General features: G+C 50.5%; 1 protein-coding gene across 1 annotated transcript; it reads right to left on the bottom strand.

Annotated features, from left to right (window-relative positions):
- Positions 1-378: 378 nt before the first annotated feature.
- On the bottom strand, positions 379-888 carry LOC309819809 (annexin-2 receptor-like; the record flags this gene model as incomplete). The annotated part of the gene is made up of 1 exon (XM_082650287.1): positions 379-888. The coding sequence occupies one exon, from the start codon at positions 886-888 to the stop codon at positions 379-381; it is 510 nt and encodes a 169-aa protein (XP_082506413.1).
- Positions 889-1,661: the final 773 nt, after the last annotated feature.

Raw genomic sequence — 1,661 nt, 5'->3', positions numbered from 1 at the left:
CCCAGCACGTGTGACCCAGTTTGGCAACGCCTATGCTGGACCCCTGGCCGCCCGGTGTGCCCAAGAGACCCCACCGGCCTCCCCCCGCCCAGCAAATCAGGGGACTGAGGGTCCCTGGTGAGAAGTGGCACCGGCCACCCCGCCCCTGCGTCGGGTCCTTCCCCAAAAGCCAAAGTAAGAGAGAGAAAGGCGTTGGAATTTGGTATAATTTATTAAGTAAGCGAAAGAAAACTTCACAAATGTCTCTGAAGACGAATTCTTCCATGATTGCTGAACAGAGAGGTGTTATTGTAATAACATCTGTCGCAAGGGATCATCCAATGAAGGGTCTCAGCGGAGATGAGGGCTCCTGGGTCCAAAGGCAGCGGGAGAGGCAGCCTAGGGTCTTCCCGGCCACTGCGTGTAGGTCCGCGGGCACCAGCCTTGGGACGTCCGGTGGTGTCTCTCCAGGCCAGGAGGAGGGCGATGCTCCGGAAGGGTCACCGCGGTCAGAGGTCGCGGGTTCCAGATGTTGGGTTCCCGATGCCGCAAGACCCGCCCAGGGAAGCTTTGCGGGTGGGCGGCGGCCCCACCTCCTGAGGACGACTGTGGCTCCTGGCGGGTCGTGGGCGTCTTGTCCGGGGCGGGCGGCCCAACGCCCAGCCTGCAGGTGCTCTGCGCTCGGGGTCGGTGTTTCGGGCAGTGTGGGTGCAGACGCCCGCAGGCGGTAGAAAGTTGTTCCCCATTGAAGTCCTCGTCGTCCCCAGAGAGCTGGCCCAGCGTAGGATAGAAAGGGAGCTGCCATTCCTCAGGGTCCGCTAAGCTCAAGATTTGCAGCATCTCTGGTTCCTGGGACTCCTCTGCGGAATCCCAGGCCTCGCGCATGCAGCGGGGGAAGTTCGGCTCCATCGCTTCAGCCCCTGAGAGGAGGAGAAGTTTTCAGGGATCCCTTCCCTGCGAATTTATACCTTCCCGTCCAACTTTTTAGCTGTCCAATCAGAGGATATTAGGATGGGTGGTGTTTTTCTCAGGTTTCAAATTGGTTCCGAAGGCAGGACCTGAGGAGATTAAGGGAAAATCCAATCATCTTTGATAAAGTTATTTAAGTTGATTTTGTAGATTCAGAGAATTAAAGTTTTTGTGTTGTTTGTTTTTAAAGGAACAACAGATACAGGGCTCTGTCAAGACAAGCTATTTTAGAAGGTTACTCCTTTATGAAAAGTATCTTGTGTGGTGACACTTTTAGGTAACTGTAAGTTCATTGATTCTCAGAGCCCCTCTGCTTGAAAAGTACCATCAGATTTTACCCAGATGATCAGAATGAAAAGTTAGTCATCTTTGCATGAAATCACGCTGCTGGTCAGTGACAGAAGTCAGACTCCCATCCTGGTCTTCTGTTTGTCAATTTATAAGTTAAAATAGTTTCAGAATTTCAGCCAACATGTAGGAGGGGAGGGGTCAGGTCTAGGGACCTAGATGCAGACTGTTTGGGTACAAGTTCTATTATTTCTATATGACTCAGCTAGTTACCTAACCTCTCTTGTCCTCATATTTTTGCCTGGATGATAGCTAAACTTTAACATTTTACAAAGTATCTTTTATGATTAAATTGAATAACAAAGTCGAGTAATTAGATATCTCTGGCAGAAAACATGTTATTCATTTACAATTATTATTATTTC

This window comes from Grampus griseus (genome assembly GCF_964374135.1).
Source record: "Grampus griseus genome assembly, chromosome: 3".
Lineage (NCBI taxonomy): Eukaryota > Metazoa > Chordata > Mammalia > Artiodactyla > Delphinidae > Grampus > Grampus griseus.
This window is presented reverse-complemented; position numbering and strand designations above follow the sequence as displayed.